Here is an 18,509-nt window from a genome sequence, read left to right on the forward strand (position 1 = left end):
GGCTGAATGCCTTAGCTCGCAAGATGTTTGGATGAGCTGCGGACTCCCTCGCACTGCTTCCTTTAAAGAATAACAAGCAAGTGAGCCACAGATTCTCTTAACAAACCCTCCCCTTTGGAATTTCACATGCAAGGAAATGAGTCACGGCATCCTCCATACATCCTTGTAGAATTGGGAAAGTCAGCGAATAAACGGCAGGCTCCTCCGCAAGATGATTGAAATAAGGGGTATGTGGCCACATGAGGAGAAAGATATTTGCAGGGTAGCCCGGGGGTTATGGCAACTGGATTAGCAATGCATCGGTCATGAGTTCAAATTCCTACGTGGCTAGTTGTGAAATTGAATTCTGGTAATCTATGAGCTGACAAGGAAAATTAACCATGAAAGCTGTCAGATTGCTGTAGAAGTCTAACTGGTTCACTATTGTCCTGCAGGGAAGGGAACCTGGCTTACATGGCAGGTCCAATTCCACACTATGGGGTCCATTTGGAGTGTCCTTGCCTGGCGTTAAAGGCGATGCAGACAGCTCCATTTTGAAAGGGGTCCAAAGATGATCGATTCCTTTTAATATGGGAATTGTGGTCCTATGTTGTAAATAGGATTCCGACTGGCAAATTAGGTAGGAACTGGTCGGAGCCTGCACAGTACACACTCCGACCAGTCCCAGTTGCATTGTAACCAAAGAGGTCCATACAAAGGAAAGTCTTGAATTATTTTTGTGGGACAAGAGGAATATTTAAGGGTACGGGGAGCGAGCAGAAGCAGAGAATTGGACTAAATGGCTCATGTGGAGAGAAACATCAGTGACGACTTTAATGGGCTGAATGTTTTTGTGTATATCTCAGTTAAGGACACTCAGCTCTCACATCACCAACTGTCTGGACGCCTCCACTGTCTCTAATTTGTCATACTGCCTATCCGACATCCAATATTTGATGAGCAGAAATTTCCTTCAACTAAATATTGGGAAGACTGAAGCCAATATCTTTAGCCCCTGACACAAACTCCATTCCTTGGCCACCATTTCCATCCCTGGCAACTGACTGAAGCTGTGCCAGACCGTTCGCAACCTTGACATTGTGTTTGACTCCGAGATGAGCTTCCAACCACATATCCACTCCATCACCAAGAACTATCTAATTCCACCTCTGTAACATCGTCTGACTCCGCCCCTGCCTCAGCTCCTCTGCTGCTGAAACGCTCATCGGTACCTTTGCTACTTCTAGACTTGACTATTCCATTGCCCTTCTGGCCCGGCCTCCCATCTTCCACCCTACATTAAGTGTTATATATGTAAACTTGTATTTACTCTGTACAACCACCAGAAGGCTCATCCCCTGGAGTCCCAAGGGACCCCATAATTCCTTGGGAGCACAGGTATTTAAGGAGGCCTCACAGGTTGGAGAGGCACTCTGGAGACCTGCAATAAAAGACTACGGTCACACTTTACTTTGAGCTCACTGTGTTCAGTCTGACTTTTTCTCCATACATAACACTAAGCTCATCCAAATCTTTCTGCCCGTGTCCTAACTCACCCCTAGTCTCGTTCACCCTTTACCCCTGTGCTCACTGAGCAATGGCCGGTCCCGGTTCGACCATGTCTCAATTTTAAAATCCACATCCTTATTTTCAAATCCGTCCATAGCCTCGACCCTCCCTATCTCTGTAATCTCCTCCAGCCCTACAACCCCCCAAGATATCTGTGCTCCTCTAATTCTGCCCTCTTGAGCAGCCCTGATTATAATTTCCATGCCTTCAACTGTCTACATACCAAGCTCTGGAATTCCCACCCTAAACCTCTCCGCCTCTCTACCTCTCTCTCCTCATTTAAGATGCTGCTTAAAACCTACCTCTTTGACCATCTTTAGTCATCTATCCAAATATCGCCTTCTGTGGCTTGGTGCCAAAATGTTTTTATTGTATCGCTCTTGTTAGGCACCTTGGGACGTTTTGCTATGTTAAATGCACCCCAAAATGTATGTTGTTGTTGTAACATTCTACGATTTGACAGGTATGGACCAAATCAAAAAGCTAGACTTTTTTGAAGTTTCACTTGAACTTTTTATTTTATTTGGATAGTTTGCTCATATTTTTATAACTCTTTTTTTCTTATTGATGACAGGGACAAAGTGGAAGTCCAGGGAATGGATCCAGGGGACCACCAGGATTACTCGTAAGTGACGAGTACTTGTTTCGCTCGATGACTTAATCGTTATCTCCTGCTTTGCACCTCTTTCATTCAGTGTTTTATAAGGTTATCAAAAGTAAAAAAGGAAAGACTTGGGTTTATACAATACCTTTCATGACCTCAGGACATTCCAAAGTGCTTTACAGCCAATAAAGTACTGTTGTAATATCAGAAACGCAGCAGGCAATATGCGCACAGCAAGATCCCACAAACAGTAATGTGATAATGACCAGATAATTCATTTTAGCGATGTTGGTTGAGTGCTAAATATTGGCCAGGACACCAGGCAGAACACTCCTGCTCTTCTTCAAAAAGGTGCCGTGGGATTTTTCATGTCCACCTGAGAGGGCAGACTCGGTTTAACATCTTATGCAAAAGGCGCCACTTCCGACAGTGCAGCACTCCCTCAGCACTGCACTGGGACTGTCAGCCTAGATTATGTGCTCAAGTCCCTGGAGCCGGACTTGAACCCACCATCTTCTGACTCAGAGGAGAGTGTGCTATCTACTGAGCCTTTCACACATCATGTTCCTATGTACACTAAAAGAGATGCTCTAATGGGGCAAGACACTACGTGTACTAATGTCAAAAAGTTCCATCAATCAGTCTGGGCTGAGTTAATTAATCCACTCTAGATTTGACTCCATAGCCGCACCCCCCCACACTCCTCCGCCCCACTCTGCGAGTTAGATACATAACATGGAATGGATCAATACACACCACAACCTATCCTCACCGAACAGAGGAGCTTACTTGCCCTATCCATAGCCCAGGAGCACTAAAGCCTGTTGTAGTGTTACAAATTCTGGCCTGCCTGAGACCAGACAACACAAGCCAAGGATTGAAACTGAGACATCCCTGACCTGTATGGGTTCAGCTACTCACTAGAGGAACTCACCGAGCTACCAGGGGTGTCGCAGATAGAGGCTAAAAAGTATGTGAGGGACATGAGACCCGTTTGACTCAAGGTCTTCAGATTTGGAGCTGCCCCTTCCCCTGCCAACTGGAAGGACTCCTATTGTAGTAGATCGATCGTAGCATTATAATGTCCAGGTGAAATGGGAATAGTTTAAATCTTCTCCGCTTGGTTACTAGACGAGGTAGTTTGAGTTGCATTGTCCCTTCTACACTGTACGTTCTAATATATAGAAATAAATCTAATACACTCTATTCCTCTTCCCACAGGGTATTCCAGGTAAACAAGGAGTCACTGGAGAGAATGTAAGTTGTTGTTCCTAACCGCGAAGCTACCATCGATCATATTAGATATTCTGCTCAAGTTTCGGTTAGGCAGTTTGCATGTTTTTTCTATACCATCATCTATGTCAGAGAAGGCGCTTAGATTACGACAAAAGAGCGGCTCATTGCAATACAAGGCCATCCCAGCATCACCTGCAAGGACCGGCGAGAAACCAACAGCATTGTAACCCATGGAATTGTGGGTCTTTGAGTCTGCAATCAGGTCAAGTGCCTCTTGTTTTGCAAGTTAGTCACAAGGAGTTGGCCCCTTGTGACTGCACTCCTCTATGATTCAGGTCTCCATATTACACAGTTAGCTGATTGGGACTGGCCCCTGATGACAGAGGCACTTTTATCCCGACTTTTGGTTATATGCTGCCGTTAGCCTGTGAGCTGGCAGTAAACCCTTGGAATTCTCTTAGACTAGATATAAAGAGAAATAATAATCCCACCAGTCCTGCCGAGAGAAAGGCAAAGGGTACCCTGGGCTGAACATAACAGAATGCAGGAACGAGTTTAAAGGGTGACAGAAGCGCAAGGAGATACTGAGAGAAAGCATGGCAGCAGAGGTTGTTCATAACAGTAAAACATTCTTTCAGTGCCACGTTAAGAGAGCAGTCAGAAAAAAGGTGAAGGCCATAAGCAAAGCAAATAGAATTAACACTGAGGATGAACACAAGATAGTTAATTACCAGAACTTTCAACTTTGGTTGAGGGCATAAAATAGATGATATTGGAGCAACACCCCACTGAAGCTGAATACTCTACCCTATATTCGGAATGATTACTACCTCCAAGTGCTGAGAAGGGAAGAAATGAGTAATGTGCCTTCCCCAAACAGGGAGAGTCAAGGCTAAATTAATGACCTTGATAGCAATGAGATGGAAGTTATAGAAGGGCTAAATGTGTTCAGAAGAAATATTTCCCCAGAGATAGATGGTATTTGTCCCAAAGAGCTGAATGGGACTAGGAAGGAGATTTGACAAGCATTCTGGGGCAGTTACTGGACACTGGGGAGATACTAGTAGAATGGCATCAGGTTAATGTGGTTCTCATATTAAAAGGGAGGATAAAACAGACACAGGCAAGTACAGACCCATTAGTCTCACCTCCATTCTATGTCAAAGAATGGAACTGATTAGCAGGAGTAAACTTGAGTATTTGCACAACAGTCTAATAAACAATCGCCAACTTGGGTTCAGAATCGGAAGATCCCGTCAGATCAAGGTCCTCGTACTTGAGATAGTGACATCCCAAGTGGACTGTAGAAATCTCTCTGACAGGATGAACCTGGACTTACAGAAGGCATTTGACAAAGTCTCTCAAGTGAAAGGTTATTAGTCAACCACAAAGCTCTGGGGATGCAGGGTAAACCCTGGGCATGTATAGAAATCAATGGAGTCGATTTCTGCAAAAGGGCATGGGCATACACAGGCTAAGTGAGTGGGCAAAAATTTGGCAGATGGAGTATAATGTTGGAAAGTGTGAGGTCAGGCACTTTGGCAGAAAAAAAAATCAAAGAGCAAGTTATTATTTAAATGGAGAAAGATTGCAAAGAACTGCAGTACAGCGGGACCTGGGGGTACTTGTGCATGAAACACAAAAGGTTAGTATACAGGTACAGCAAGTGATCAGGAAGGCCAATGGAATCTTGGCCTTTATTGCAAAGGGGATGGAGTATAAAAGCAGGGAAGTTTTGCTACAGCTATATAAGGTATTGGTGAGGCCACACCTGGAATACTGCGTGCAGTTTTGGTTTCCATATTTACGAAAGGATATATTTGCTTTGGAAGCAGTTCAGCGAAGGTTCACAAGGTTGATTCCGGAGATGAGGGGGTTGACTTATGAGGAAAGGTTGAGTAGGTTGGGCTTCTACTCATTGGAATTCAAAAGATTGAGAGGTGATCTTATCGAAACGTATAAGTTTATGAGGGGGCTTGACAAGGTGGATGCAGGGAGGATGTTTCCACTGATGGGGGAAACTAGGACTAGGGGGCCGTCCATTTAAAACAGAGATGAGAAGGAATTTCTTCTCTCAGAGGGTTGTAAATCCTTGGAATTCGCTGCCTCAGAGAGATGTGGAAGCCAGGACATTGAATAAACTTAAGACAGAGATAGACAGTTTCTTAACTGATAAGGGAATAAAGGGTTATGGGGAGCGCGCGGGGAAGTGGACCTGAGTCCATGATCGGATCAGCCATGATCATATTAAATGGCCAAGCAGGCTCGAGGGGCTGTATGGCCTACTCCTGCTCCTATTTCTTATGTTCTTATATTCTTATGATTTTGAGTGCCTTCGCTTGGCATTAACAGGGCTGTATTGGCCTCAGAATGGAATAAAAACAGAAAATGCTGGAACTCTCAGCACGTCAGGCAGCATCTGTGGAGAGAAACAGAGTTAACGTTTCGGGTCTGTGACCCTTCGTCAAAACAGGAAAAGCTTGAGATGTAACCGATTCTTAAGGAAGTGCAGGGGCAGGGAAAGGGGGAGGGGAGGAAAGAACAAAAGGGAAGGCTGTGATAGGGTGGAAGGCAGGAGGGATTTAAGAGACAAAGGGATGATGGGCAAAAATGAGAGGGTAATGGCACAAGTTAGGAAACAAAAGATATGTCTAGATGGGGTGTGAATGGCAGAATTATCACCAGCTGCCATGGGAAAGAGAAAAAAAAAAGGTGCAGGGGGAGGTTGGTTAAAAAAAAAGGGAGAAAATGGAAATAAATTATGACCAGAGGTTATGGTCTAAAATTGTTGAACTCGATGTTGAGTCCAGAAGGCTGTAATGTGCCTAAGTGAAAGATGAGATGCTGTTCCTCGAGCTTGTGTTGAGCTTCATTGGAACAGTGTAAGAGGTCCAGGATGGAGAGATCAGAGTGGGAGTGAAGCGGAGGATTAAAGTGAAAGGCGACCGGAAGCTCGAGGTCACGCTTACAGATTGAAGTATAGCCTCAGAATGGGGTCGGTCTCCTGACCAGCCCATGAACAACGGCTCCATTTTGAAAGGTGCCTATATCTGGGTGTTCGAAGCTCCTGCCTGTTGCAAGCGATCAGTCCTTTGTAATGTGGGAATCGGGGTACTATGATGTAAATGGGACCCCGATTGCGATTTTAGTTTGGAACTGGTCACAGCCTGCGCCGTGCACACTCTGACCCATTCACCTGGCGATGGAAGAAAAGAGGCCTGCCAACGATAATGCTTGAATTATCTCTGTGGGCCTCGAAGGAACAAGAGCACAGCTCTGTGACCCCACGAAATAAAGTGGGCCACTGCCGCCCGGGGACTCCCACCTCACCCTCCATGATCACGAAGAGACTCACATCTATGAGCAAGAGGTTTAGCCTCTCTAAATGGAACCAACATGTCTGCAAAAGTTGCGGGCAGGCACAAGAACTGACATTCCCCTTCTGAAAACTATGGACTACAGCCAGGGCAGTGATGTTTGACAGAAAGTGAAACATCATCTTTAGGATTTGCAAGCTATAATTTGAACTTGACACTCCTGACTAACATGGAATGGATGCCTGTGATTACGAGCTGTTTGAGAAGTTTTACCAGATATCCAAAAGTGCAATGCCTGATAAAAAGGAATGCAGAAAGAAACTGCCTCTTCTTATTTCCTCAATGCACATGAGTTGTTCATTATCTCCCCTTAGTGGCAGAGTCGGACAGGAATTTTGAAACTCTTCTGTGTGTATGAAACCAGAGATGAAAATGGCCCCTTTCATGCCTCATGTTTCTCTCTCTCTCTCTCTCTCTCAGGGAACAAATGGCTTCCCAGGCCCAAAAGGTGACGATGGTGAACCCGGAGAACCCGGTGCTGATGTAAGTGATGATTCGTGAAGAGAAGCAGCAGGGAGGGTGTTTGCCAATTCTTGGGTCTTTTCCCTACTTGGTTTTGGCCAGGGACATATTTTGAAAGGAACTCTGATCCCAATATCATTTAGCCTATTGAAGTGAACTAACATTGCTTTCCAACAAGGGGCCTCATCTCTATCAGGTGAGTGTGTGTGTGCCTGTGGCCTAGAAATTGGTGAGTGCCCATTTTTGAACTTCCTGCCCGCCATTCTGGGGCATGAGGAGGCTGTGAAGAGCCTGAAAAATGGGCGCGACATGACTGGTATTCTAGGCGTGTGTATTGGGGCATTTAAAAAAAAATGTGTTTTTTTCATTTTATCTTTAACAAGTGCATTTATCGGTTCTAAAAACATTGGAGATGGGAGACGGTTGGTGGCGAGAGGTCATGTGATGAAACCTCCATAAAAATGTCCAATCAGAGAGGGATTAATTAAGTATGTAACATGATAGCATCTTTGCCTTGATTTACTAAGGCTAGGGGCTAGAAATTTGGTGCATTTGTGCCTCCCGTTAGCACCCCCGGGGGGTCGCTAACAGGGAGCAAATGCCTTAGCACCCGGGCATGGCGCTGGCAACGTTGTGTGCTAATCTCCTGCACCCGGAGATCGTGACGTCATCACAGTGCGCATTACCCCGTTAGTGCCCCAGCCCCGACATTCACTTTCACTCCCTGCAGCATCGCCGGGTGAAAGCAGCAACAGCTGCAGATGGCAGGGATCGGGCAGCCGGCCGCTACTGGGGCAGAAATTAAGGGCGATGGAAAAATTTTTAAAAGCTTACTTTGGGTTTCCCGCTCATACTCCGTTTTCTTCGTGGCGTACTGGCCGCGATCGCTCAGCCTGGCACTCTGCTTGAGTGCCGGGCTGATTGCATGGCACCCCCGCTCCATGGTGGTCTAGGTAGCTCCCTTTTTCATTTGCAGAGCCCTTCCCTTTAAGTGAACGAAGGGCCCCTCGGACGCAACAGCACTGTGTGGCCCAGTGTGCAGCGCTGTTGAGGCGCCCACCCCGTTAACACCCCAGGAAAGAAGTGGGGGGCTTGATTTAGTGCTTCACTTCCTTCCGGAGGCTGTAATCCGAATTTCTCGAGAGGGGTGGGACTTCCGCACGTGGTGCTGAGTCTCAAGCTTCCCGATTGTTACCACCCCCAAACTGGGCGTTACTGAATTTCTCCCCCGAGGTTTTAATGAGATTTATATAAACGTGCTACGTGTTTTGAAACAAGACCTCACCCCTCCCCCGAGAAAAAAAGATTTGCTAAACGCATGGATGTCAACCCTTTAATTGTATCATGTTTTACTCAATCATGTTTAAAGGGGTGGTATTCCACCAATCAAAATATGGCATCCTTGAGCTGCCGGAAGTGGATACGATAACTGCTCATTCTACCACAAGCCAATAAAGAGCCGAAGGCACCAGTTTTGATTTCTGGTCATAGGAACAGGAGTAGGCCATTCAGCCCCTCGAGCCTGTTCCACCATTCAATCAGCTGACCCGTACCCGCTTTGTTCCAAATCCCTTACTGGTCTGTAGTGGGTGAGATAATCTCAAGTCGGAATCGCAGTGGAACCAGTGCAACATGCCTCAGTGCCTCGAGTGCAGAGAAAGCAGCCAGGGTCCCTCCTACTGATGGAAGGGGAGAATTATGCTTAGCTGTGATGCTGCCCCAGTGGAATGGCCCGCTGACATTCATGAGGCTCACTTGTGGAGAATGGTTCATGAGAGGGTGGACTTCCCCCTCCGTCTGGCCCCCTCCTCCTGTTGGAATCAAACTCCAACAAGAGCTGGGGTGGGTGGGGGGAGGAAAAAGACTGCATTTTATTTCCGAGTCTGACCAGAACTTTAAGTATTTTCTCAGCTGAAGTGAGGAGATAGTTTGGAAAGCACCCCCGGTAATTCAAGAGCTAAAAATGCAGCGTCGCGATCTGGTGAACACATTAAAGCCCCTGATTTTCGTGACACCGTCCAACTCCCCGACTCCTATAGAACACACAGCAGGTGGACACTGATTCCCCAAACAACTTCCATTCACATGATGTAAAAATATAACATCCAGAGGCACTTCACAAAAAGTATACGGAAAATGGATGGAGAGCCAGAGAAGGAGGGATGATCGGGATTCTGAGTTTTTTGCCATTTTCCTCTTCTCCTCTCGCGAAGGTTGTGTACATTTCCACTACAACAACTACAACTTGTATTTATGTAGCGCCTTATCGTAGTAAAACATCCCACGGAGCTTCACAGGAGCGTGAGCCAAATAAGGAGATATTAGGGGAGGGAAAGGTGTAGGTTTTAAGGAGCATCTCAAAGGAGGAGAGGGAGGTGGAGAGATGGAGAGGTTTTGGGAGGGAATTCCAGAGTTGAGGGCCTCGGCAGCTGAAGACACGATCACCAATGGTGGGATGATTAAAATCGGGCTGTGCATTAGATCAGAACTGGAGGAGGCAGAAATCTCGGATGGTTGTAGGGCTGCAGGAGATTACAGAGATAGGGAGGGATTTGAAAACAAGGATGAAAATGTTAAAAGCGAAGTATTACTGGACTGGGAGCCAATATAGGTCAGCACGCACCGGGGTGATGGGAGAACGGGTCTTGGCACAAGTTAAGATACGAGCAGCAGAGTTGTGGATAAGCTGAAGATTATGGATGGTGGAAAATGAGAGGCCGGCCAGGTGAGTATTAGAATTGTCAAGTCTTGAGGTAAAAAAGGCATGTATAAGGGTTTCAGCAGTGGACGAGCTGAGGCAGGGGCGGAGATGGGCGCTGTTACAGAGGTGGAAATAGGTGTGTCTTACCTCACCTCAACTGGTCTACCTATATGTCAGCAACCTAAACAACTGCAGAGGGTATCGCAGTTCCAATCTACTCCCCTGACATCCCCCACAGGGCTCACTGGGTAACAGAGAGGAACCTTGGCTGATTTCCCAGGTAACAGTTGGGGTGTTGAAATCCCTCCATGGCCTCGCCCCCAACTCTCTCTTTAACCTCCTCCAGCCCTACAGCCCTCCAAGAGCTGTACATTTCTCCAATTCTGGCCTCTTGTGTATCCCCAACTTCCTTCACCCTACGATTAGCGGCCGTGCCTTCAGCTGCCTATGCCCCCAAGCTCTGGAATTCCCTCCTGAAACCTCGACACTTCTCCTCCTTTAAGACTCTGCAGAAAACCAACTTCTTGGACTGAGCTTTTAGTCATCTATCCTAATAGCTCCTTCATTGGCTCGATGTCGATCTTTGTCTGTTAATGCTCCTGTGAAGCGACTCGGGATGTTTCACTACGTTAAAGGCACTAGATAAGTGCAAGTTGTTGTTGTTGGCAGAGATCAGCTATGTGTGGCTCATACTGTCAGGTGCCTCTATCCATTAAGGGAGCAGCTGTCAGCAGTTTAATGTCAAATGGGCCCAGAAACTTATTTCTGGTATTTTTAAAGCTGCCCTCTAGCCCCAAGGTCAGGAAGCAGCTGAGCTTCAAAGACTGCAAACCGGTCGAGAAGGATAGAGGGGTCAAGAATGGGTTTTCGACGATGAGAGGTGATGATGGCAGATTTGAGGAGAGGGAACCGTTAACAATATCAGGTAACTCCTCAGTTACTGGTAGGGCTGGCAACTCTGGTTGATCTCCTCACATGACCTCCTGCCTCCAACTGCCCCACCCCACACTTCTACCATTGTTCACCTGTCACGTCCATCCTTGTGGCACTCCACCTCCCCAGCCAATTGGAAAGCATTGGTTGATACTTGACTATCAGTAAAACAGCCTTTTTTCCTCATCTCTGAATTTTAATAATTAACAAACAAAACTGTTCAAAGAAAATGAAAAAACACACACAATTTATTTACAACTCGCAGGGTTGCTCACAGCAGTGTCCGGGAGAGTAATCTTTAATTCCTGGAGACTCCAGGGCAATCCTGGAGGGTTGGCAACTCTAGTTAGTGTACAGCTGCCTCTGAAACCAAGTTTCCCCCCCCACTCAGCTTTACATGTGGTGGAGTTTTTTTTAGCAATGGTTCCGAGGAAGGAAAGGAAGGGGAGGGGAGGGAAGGGAAGGAAAAGAAAGAAAGAGAAAGAAAGAAATATTTGCATTTATATAGCACCTTTCATGACAGCACCCACTCAGCTCCCACAAACAGCAATGTGGTAATGACCAGATAATCTGTTTTCATGATGTTGATTGAGGGATAAATATCGGCCAGGACATTGGAGATAACTCTCCAGATACAAACCCATTTAACCGTTTTACTCCCCATTTGGCATCAAAACAGGTGATAATTCAGAGGAGAATCCAGTCTGAGGTGTGTAGGAAAACTGGCGACAATGTCAGTGAGCTCATTGTGTTTTCACAAATAAATAACCTGCAGGTGATTCCCAGAAAACTGTGCATTCTGTATTTATGATATCCAAATCAGCATATACTGCCGATGACAACTTTATAAATGATCTGGCCTGCATTTGTAAACAGTTTTCTCTTGGAATGAGAATCAAGTGATGATACAAGCTCTGTGTGAACATACCAGAGTGTGGCAGTGCTGAGAATTGATTGGGGTGAGGAGTTCAGCATAATTTACTGCCCAGTAAGGCAAAAACATTCTCCGTTCAAGAGCTTACGCAAGGAGACAAGAATTTGGGCGTGCTCTTATCTTGTCCAAGAGAATTTAAAGACAGATTTGCATTTCTATAGTGCTTTTCACAACCTCGGAACATCCCAAAGTGCTTTACAGTACTTTTTAAAGTACAGTTACTGTTGTAATGCTGCAGCCAATTTGCACACAGCAAGAATCCACAAAGAGCGATGTGATAATGACCAGATCATCTGTTGCAATGGTCTTGGTTGAGAAATAAATATTGACCAGGACACTTGGGGAGAAATCCCATGCCCTACTGCACTGGGAGTGTCATCCTAGGTTATGTGCTCAAGTCTCTGGAGTGGGCATTGAATCCACAACCTTCTGACTCAGAGGAGAGTGTGCTACCAACCGAGATACGGCTTGAATAAAGCAGCACCCGTCATCGGGGATCAAATCTGAAGAATGGCTGCTTGTGCAAAGTAGCTGAGGGCTGCTCAGCACTTTCAGGCGTGGAGGGGCAAAAACAATTTAGTTTTCCCCGGACGAGAGATTTGTCTACAATAGTTCTAAAGGTGGAAGTGACTGTGACTTTACGTTTAGCTCAGTAGCTTGTGGTTCCGTATTAACTATATAGCACTGACCGAGTGAACTCTCTTCTCTGTGTTTCTTTCTCAGAATGACGTTCCCGGTGAAAGCGGTCGCAAAGGGGCCAAGGGTTACAGAGGACCAGAGGGGAATCCGGTAAGAAATTTCACACCTCGTTGAACCTTGGACAAGTTTAGTTACTTGAAGGGAAGCCTGGTAAAGTGTGACACAGGCTAAGTGGAGAATGCAGGTCAGGGCATGGATGGCATATTTTTCTACACCAAACACAAGATTGCGTTTAAACTGCAAAAGCACTCCCAAGTAGTGCTCCATTTTATTTCGAATGGTGTTTTGCTTTACCCCGTCACGATGCCATTGACGTCCATTGTGTGAGGTCTCACATGGATGCCGGCACTGCCATCTGTAAGCCCTCGTCTTCTTCTTAGGCAGTCTCCCGGAGTCGAGGATGACTTGCTTCTACGCTAATGGGTTCTAAGGTGACTAATGAGTCCGTTGCAGGATCTACAAACTCGGCAGATAGTGGTTGGAGGGATGGGTGGGTGGGGTGCTTGGTTTGTCGTATGCTCCTTCCGCTGTTTGTACTTGGCTTCCGCGTGCTCCCGACGAAGAAATTCAAAGTGTTCGGCGCCTCCTCGAATGCTTCTCCTCCACTTTGAGCGGTCTTGGACCAGGAATTCTCAAGAGTTGGTGAGGATGTTACATTTTTTTCAAGGAAGCTTTGAGGGCATCCTGGGATTCGCTTGCCGAGACGGAGCTTGGAGTAGAGTGTTTGTTTCAGGCATGTGGACAATGTAACCCATCCACCGTAGCTGATTGAGCATGATCAATGCCTCAATGCTGGGGATGTTGGCCTGAGAGAGCCAATGGATTTGCAGGATTTTGCGGAGGCAGCGTTGGTGGTACTTCTCCAGTGCTTTAAGATGCCTACACCTGTAAGTGGAGTGGCACTCACAGTACAGATCACGAGCCTCACACTGGCTTTGGAGAGCCAACCTCCACCATCGTTGGACGCGCCGAGCTTGCGTGTCCCGATGGGAAAGGATCGTGCTGATGCCCGCACGCTGATCCACTGGGCTCGGGATCAACGCCTCATACCTCTAGGCAGGCCTGCTACCGCCCCACCTTTAGACAGATGCCGAATGTAACCACAGTGCTGTCCAGGTCCCTGATTCCAGGCTCACCCTGTGTAGCGACCAGAACCATCGTACACACCGTGGAGCATTTCTCGCATGCCGGTTTGGCGCCATTCTCCACAGACCAGAACACGGGCAAAGGTAAGTATAAGAAAAGCTTAAGCTGTGGCCGGTTGCTTGACTCTGCGGAGAAAGTGCTTGACCTGGTAACATCTGATGATGTGGAAAGCTGTGCCCATCTGCGGGACCTGGTGAGGCCCTAACTGGCTTTATATGTTCTCGGGATAAGGGCGAGGCTGGCAGAGATCGCTGTGATTAGGTGCCCCTCATTTCAAGATGGCCAGCACTCATGTTGCCCTCTTTGTGTTCTCAAAACCCACTCAATCCAGTCGGCAAATGGCAGTGCAGCACCTGCGCAGTTTTATTGTCAGAGTGACCAAATGAAATAGACTTTCTCAAAGCTCGCCAAAGACCGATGTCTCTCCACCCTGATGGGCCGGCCCTAACCAGACATATTTGCTGTAGATAAACTTAACCTGTTTGCTTAATCAGGGACACCTGTGCCCGCTTACTTGGAGCCCAGATTTCAGCCGTTGTCCATTTGCCATGGTCCAATCCCTAATAGTTTGCGACAGGTCATCATATTTAGTGCCCATCAGTAGTTGCCCTGAGAAGTTGATGTTGGTCGTTCCTGACTTGCATTATGTTAAGTGCATCAGCGACACAGCTGCGTATAACGTCGGAGACTCTTAGCCTTGTCGACAGGAAGCCATCATTTCCAAGTTTGATATCTGCCTCATTCAGGATGGGCTTAGTTTGTTAGGTATAATGGGACACGCGACAGAGCAGCAGATGTGGTCATGTTACTACCATCATCCATCAAAACTGCTGCTAAATTAATTCGAGAACATTCTCATTGGTACATTCAGCCGTGTCCCTTTCACAAAACGTTCTGGTCAAAAATCACGGTGAAAATCAGGAATCCCAAAACTGAAGATTCCATCTGACTACAATCCCGGGTGAGCCTTCCTGCAGACTCTTAGGTCTAGAAATTCAGAAGTGCCCATAAAAGTGGAAACGTTACCTGACAGCCAAACCGAGACCTTGATTGAGTCCTTGAAGTAAGTGGGACAGAAAACATCAAAGGAAGCCTGTTTCATCGGAAATGTAAAACAGCTGAATCCAATATGGTTGACCACAGATGGAGAAGTGAATGTTAAGTGGAGGACCCAAGGGGAATCAAATGGAGCTCTGGAAAAAAACCTCAGAAGAGGAAGAATGAAATATTTTGTCTGACAATAACTGCTGCTGGTTCAAATTCACATTAGTTCACTGCTGACTGCATGTTCTCTAAAACCACCCCCGCCCCCTCATTGGCAGCATTTCCTGTTCCAATGCACCCACTGGCAGCTAATCCCAACCTTTCCCAACTCCCCATTGACTGAACATCCCACTCTGGGCTAGGTCTTCCATGTCTCCTTTCCCCATTCAAGATAATCCCCCCCCCCACCCCCCACCGCAACCATCCCGATTGCATTTTCCGTTTATAGCACAACCGCCACAAACAAGCTGGTTCTCCTCCTCAATGGCTGTCTGTCTATGCATCAATCCCCACCCACCCCATTGATCTGAATCCCCACCTTCATCAGCAGTCCAGCACCAACCCCCCACCCCTGCACCACCCACCCATTGCTTGAATTTTCCAGTGCTTAGCAGCACCCCATCCTATGCTCTGAAAAGATTACCTAAGCAGTGATGCAGTCCATTGAACAGTACCCTCCTGTGGTCCTCTCACCCTCCATCTTAATACCCTTCCCTTCCTCTGTTCCACTCTCCTTCCCTCCCCTTCTTTCCTCTTCTACGCTTCCTCTTGTCTCCCACTCTTCTCATCCCCTCCCTCCTGCTTCTCTCTTTCTCTCTACCTTACTCCTCCTTTTCCTCCTCTATTCCCCCATCTCTTCCTTATTCTCTTACCCTTCCCCTCTTTCCCAATCACTTCCTCCCCTCTCCCCTCCCTTTCCTCCTCCTATTTAGCTCCTGCCCTCCCCAATCTTCCCTCTGCCACCGTTGGTTCCATTGCCTGCCACCCTTTTACCTTGCATGCATTTCCTGTCTCCAAAACCATCCTTCATGTTGTCGTACTTCCATGTCAAAATTTTCCATTTTAAATGTTTATCCATGCTCAGAATGGAACCTGACGATGTAAACTTGCCCCACTTTAATTGCCCCATGTTGCTAGTGGCAACGAAGAGAAAAACTAATGCAAGGGCACCAGCGCCACAGCGTAGGATGATCTTGTGAATACTGCTCAATTCCCTGGCACTAGTGGAAAATTGGTGGGGGACGCACACATCTGGAGGCGGGATGCTTCCGCCCAAAAACGGACAGGTGCCTTTTAAAATGGCGGCTTCGTTCATAGCACCTCAGTGATGCTGGATATTATTTATGCTCGTATACAACAGGCATGAAGTCAAGCCGTGTCCTGATGTGGGAAAAACATTTAAATGGCTAGAGCAGCATCTAAATTCAATAGAGAGACTGTAAACTGAGAGTTCCACCTTGCTTTATTCTGCAATATTCATCAGAGGTAGCAACATGGGTCTCTCTTTGGAGGCCGTCTGGTCCTTTAAGTTGTTGCAGACATCCCAATCCTGCAGCAGCCATCATCCCCCCCGCCATCCCCCCCACCCCCGCTCAGCAGTAAGCTCCCACCCCGAATATATAAATAGACCTGACTTTGGAATATTCGTCAGGTTGCAAGCCAATACCTTGAGTGGTTGGAAGGCTCATATGCCCCACATAGCTATTCCCAGGCCACAATGTCTGCCGGCTCCTAATTGACCGTACCACAAGCAAAGTCAGAATCAAAGTATTTTACAGCACAGAAGGTGGCCATCCGGCCCATTATGACTGCGCTGGCTCTCTGAAAGGACTATCCAATGAGTTCCCTTTTCCTAAACCCAATTTACTTTGAGCCAACCTGCCTAGTGTTCATTTAATATCGATTAGACTTCGTAGACACGCATCTACAATTTAGCAGAAGAATAACCTGCATCTTGCATTGCTTTACATGACGTGATGTTGCTTCCCTTCTCTTTGGTCGTGGGCAATGCCATGGAAGACTCCCCAGTGTAATAAAAGTTAACAGTAGGTGTAGTACTGGTATTTGGTGTCACTAACACGTTTAGTAAGTAATAGTGTTGGCTTGGCTCAGCTGATAGTACTCCTGCTTTTAGACCAGGAACTTGAGTCTGAATGTGACTTTCAACGGCCCAAGTTTTACAAACGCAGCTCAAGGTAAACTAGCTTATGTGGGTTTCCAAAACTTGGCTTCAAACATTGTGGATTTTTCTTGCACTACAAACAGTTGTTGGCCCTCGGCACCTCTTTGGCTGCCACAAAGGAATTCAACTGCTGCTTGTAGGCTTCCCACTTCAGTGCCCACCTGCCATCAGTGCGGTTTTCACAGGACAGGACTCGGCTAAGAAAAAAAATAAAGAAACAAAAAACATAACTGCACATGCGCCAGGATAGAATGTGTGTGAAGATGTTGGCACATGAACAGTGTTTGAAGCTCAGTAGGGAAAAAATAGGTTCCTTGGTACAGACACAGCCAAGTCGTTAAGTTAAAGAACAGAAGTGGTGTACTGGCATCGGCTATATTCACCACTCTCTTGTTGGTAAAATCATCCAATAGTACAAACAAGCATTCAACCTGCTGAAACCTGTAGAGATATGTTTCAGTTCACCTCTCCAATTCTTTTATGGTTCTTTAGGGAGATACATTGGTATGTATCACAAACCGACATATTGAAAGGTCCTTTCTAAAGGGTACACCAAGCTAAATCAGAACCTGAAGATACATTGTCATTACTAAATAAAACTGGTTTATCACAACGTAGGCTTGTAGCAGTTTAGTCCCAATATTGCTGGTGTCAGGCAAGGCTTCTCTTTGAGTCCAGCTCTGATTGAGAATCCATTTTATTTTGCTTTGTCCTTGCATCACTCATCCCCCTGTGATGCCATCATCTATCTCATTCCTTCAAGCCAACTCAAAGGTCATGTCAGATTGAAGCACTAATCTTCGCCTTAAGGGCTTGCCAGACGTTGCTCCATATTTATCTAGGCTTCCATTTCAGGCCCAATGGCTGTGGACTGTTGCCAGACCGACATTAGTCCCTCTTCTGTTGCTCGCTGGAGAGGCGAAACAAGGGAACAGCGATTAGAGCCAAGGCTATTCCAGCATTCATAGCATAGGTGAAAGGGCCACAAGGCGCAATTCAAAGCTGGAATTCCTGGTGTAACCTGGGTGTTGACCCACGTCCCATCAGTCTGTGGCATAGGCATGCTGGAGCACTCCAGAAAATGGTCCTCAAGCCAGCCAGTGGGATTAGGGACAAAAAAGTTAATGAGTTACCAGCAAGATAGAAGTTTACCGAGACTAAGGAATCATGGTACGAAGTAATGCTTTTGTGACATACAGCCTTTATTTCACTGCTTCTTTCCAATTAGGACAAAGCCACCTTTTAATGTAAAGTATAAAATAATTTGTAGATGTACAAAATTGTAACAGTAAACTCAGTTAAATAACCACTGTGGTTATGAATAATAATAGTCTTGTCTTATTTGTTCTAATGTATTTTCAGGGACTTCCCGGACCCCCTGGACCACCAGGACCTTCTGTACGTATACAGTGAACTCTTAACATATTAATATTAACAGAGTTATGTTAATGCTCCCTAAAATCATTGAATAAAGGTAGAAGGTTGGAATGGAATAGAAGTGTGGCTTAAGATCACTAATCCTCTTCTTTTTTGCAGGAATGTGAAATATTGGATATCATTAAGCGCATGTGCTGTAAGTAGACAATCATTCAGACTTTTCACATCAGGGAATTATGTGTCTGGACTCAGTAACAAGCCCAACA

The 18,509-nt window shown here is 46.3% G+C and overlaps 1 protein-coding gene across 1 annotated transcript in view; it reads left to right on the top strand.

The window, feature by feature from the left end:
* The window catches only part of col6a1 (collagen, type VI, alpha 1), a 117,306-nt gene that overhangs the window by 76,239 nt on the left and 22,558 nt on the right, over positions 1–18,509 (top strand). The window contains exons 23-28 of the mRNA XM_070876207.1: positions 2,123–2,173; positions 3,374–3,409; positions 7,186–7,248; positions 12,519–12,584; positions 18,229–18,264; positions 18,403–18,439. Coding sequence (XP_070732308.1) covers positions 2,123–2,173; positions 3,374–3,409; positions 7,186–7,248; positions 12,519–12,584; positions 18,229–18,264; positions 18,403–18,439 — 289 coding nt within the window. The remainder of the gene's footprint in view (positions 1–2,122; positions 2,174–3,373; positions 3,410–7,185; positions 7,249–12,518; positions 12,585–18,228; positions 18,265–18,402; positions 18,440–18,509) is intronic.

The sequence above is a fragment of the Pristiophorus japonicus genome, chromosome 3 (assembly GCF_044704955.1).
Source record: "Pristiophorus japonicus isolate sPriJap1 chromosome 3, sPriJap1.hap1, whole genome shotgun sequence".
Taxonomy (NCBI): Eukaryota; Metazoa; Chordata; class Chondrichthyes; family Pristiophoridae; genus Pristiophorus; species Pristiophorus japonicus.